This window comes from Perkinsus marinus, assembly GCF_000006405.1.
Source record: "Perkinsus marinus ATCC 50983 genomic scaffold scf_1104296961808, whole genome shotgun sequence".
Lineage (NCBI taxonomy): Eukaryota > Perkinsozoa > Perkinsida > Perkinsidae > Perkinsus > Perkinsus marinus.
In genome coordinates this window covers 2,206-4,369 of record NW_003205661.1, presented here as the reverse complement: position 1 = coordinate 4,369, position 2,164 = coordinate 2,206, and the positions used below count along the sequence as shown (strand labels likewise).

The 2,164-nt window shown below is 48.0% G+C and overlaps 1 protein-coding gene across 1 annotated transcript; it reads right to left on the bottom strand.

Moving 5' to 3' along the window:
* Positions 1-5: 5 nt before the first annotated feature.
* Positions 6-164, bottom strand: Pmar_PMAR026197 (splicing factor U2AF 35 kDa subunit, putative; the record flags this gene model as incomplete). Its single annotated transcript, XM_002772181.1, has 1 exon — positions 6-164. A coding segment is annotated over one exon (159 nt), but the record flags the coding sequence as incomplete, so codon positions are not given.
* Positions 165-2,164: the final 2,000 nt, after the last annotated feature.

Here is a 2,164-nt window from a genome sequence, read left to right as displayed (position 1 = left end):
CTTACCTGGTACATTCCCTTGAGGAGGACGGTCTGGCTAGAGACCGGCCTATTGTGCTGTCGAGAGCATTGGTCACCGTGACGGCATGTACCGATCTTGAAGTAGAAGGGGCAGTTCACACGGTCCTCTTCAGTGCCGAAGATTCGGGCAAGATGCTCAGCCATTCAAGGAGGGTAGCAGAGCACGGCTGACCAGTATAATCATTACTTCCCTTCCACACACAGTTGGAATTCACTAAGGAATCGAAGTCAGGATCCCCGAGAGTTGATCGAGAAAGGCCCAGCATATTAGGTTAGTTCAGGGGACAGGAAAGTTGCACAACACTCAGGGATCTCTCCATGTAATGAGCAGTCGAGCGGAGAAAAAGATGACGGCAGTATTATATTCTTCGCCGAATCGGTGAATGAGTATCGACCCAGCCGCAGGCACTATCCACAGAAGACGTAGTTCACGTTCCGTTCGTAGTGAACCGCGAAAGACGCGGGTGAATAATCGATCAGAATGGCGTGCGCGCAGCGCGAAATTTGTGTCTTTCTCGAGTGACGGAATTAACCAGGAGATCAGGTGGACCACTGAGCATCCCGCCTAGTGTTCAGCAAGCCACTATCGCGAGGTATTCTTCTAGACATTATTCGCGGAATTTACTCTAATGAGGAGGGTCGTGTAGTAAGCTTTGAGTATTCAATTTGGTTTCGTGGGGTCTCGAGGTGCATAGGACTATCCTTTTCGCTGGTAAAGTATCATACGGCGTTATGTAACGACAGATCTCGTGCCATAATGATGGGCTGTTTGTTGCCTACACACGCCACACAATGATATCCTACTCAGTGAGTACCAACCCTAGGAGGGCGGACGGCGCCGCGACTGACAGATGTTCATACGAGACGCCTCAACCACTGACAAGGTCGGTAGTGACAGCGTTTATACCATCAAAGTGATCTCCTGAATTACGCTGAAGGAACATGCTAAATCAAAGAAAACGTTGGAGGTTATCTCTATCTTTTCGACGAGGCACAGTACTGTATGCAACATGGCGCTTCACAAGGCCAGTTGTATCTGGGTTTGGTCGAAACCACCTTCCTTGAGGACTCAAAGGTGATCCTCAACAAAAGCAGCAATAACTACCCAAGGGTGACACGACGCTTTGATTATCACTAGTATTGATAAACTGCCAACTCGAAACACGAACATGAACATGCACGATTGCCACACAACAACGTCCTCCATGGTTGGCCATGATCATCAATCGCCAACTACGCGTAACCGTCGAACACGTGACCCTTCTAATATGCTCTGAAGAAAGAAAAGAAGATCATGCGTGTGGACTCCAGGCAAGATAAATTTATAAGGACAGAAATATAAGTCAATTTCCTTACAGTAGTTGTTGATGCTATTGGACAACTTGCTCGAACTGGGAGTGTTTTGCTCAGTTCGATCGCCATCGCTTCTACTTATATCGGCTGTTCTCAACAACTGGTTCTTCACATCTACTTCGGCCCGTAGCTCTTCAACCTCAATTTCCAACGTATTTACTCGATGCCTCAAATACGCGTTTTCCTCCTGCCAGAAAAATCAAGTGCATTTCCTAATACATGCTGACATCATTTTTTCGTGAAAACATAATTATACACGTCGTGGAGGCTAGACTATGAACTATGAGTAGACTCCCTCACCATAAGCCTGGCCACTTCTCTAGCATTGTCGTTGTTGCTCGTGGGAGTAGTATCGGACATTTCTGGTGACTCCGACATCAACGGAGCGCTGGTGTCACCAGCCTCCGACACATTGCTAGGGATTCCGATCGACTCCGTCTGGTAGGGCGGAACCCTTTGGACGGAGACTCTCAGCTGAGCCGTATCTTTTAGATTCTCTGGAACTCTATCCTTTTCGGTGGCCTCCTGAGCTCTTAGCGCTGCCACTGCTACCTACAGCATGGCTCTGTGCACAAAAATGACGACAACATTGAGTCACCCTTGCGTCCCCTCCTGCTGCATCCAACTGCTCTATACTGAGGCGCCTCACCTGAGGAAACGATGGAGCTCCGATGTCAACACTGTTGGAGGAATATGTGCTCGCTTCCCTCAGCTGAGCTCAAGAGTTCTATCATCAATCGTAGGAGTTTATATACGGGTTAGCATGTTAGTGTACAGAAACAAATAAGAAT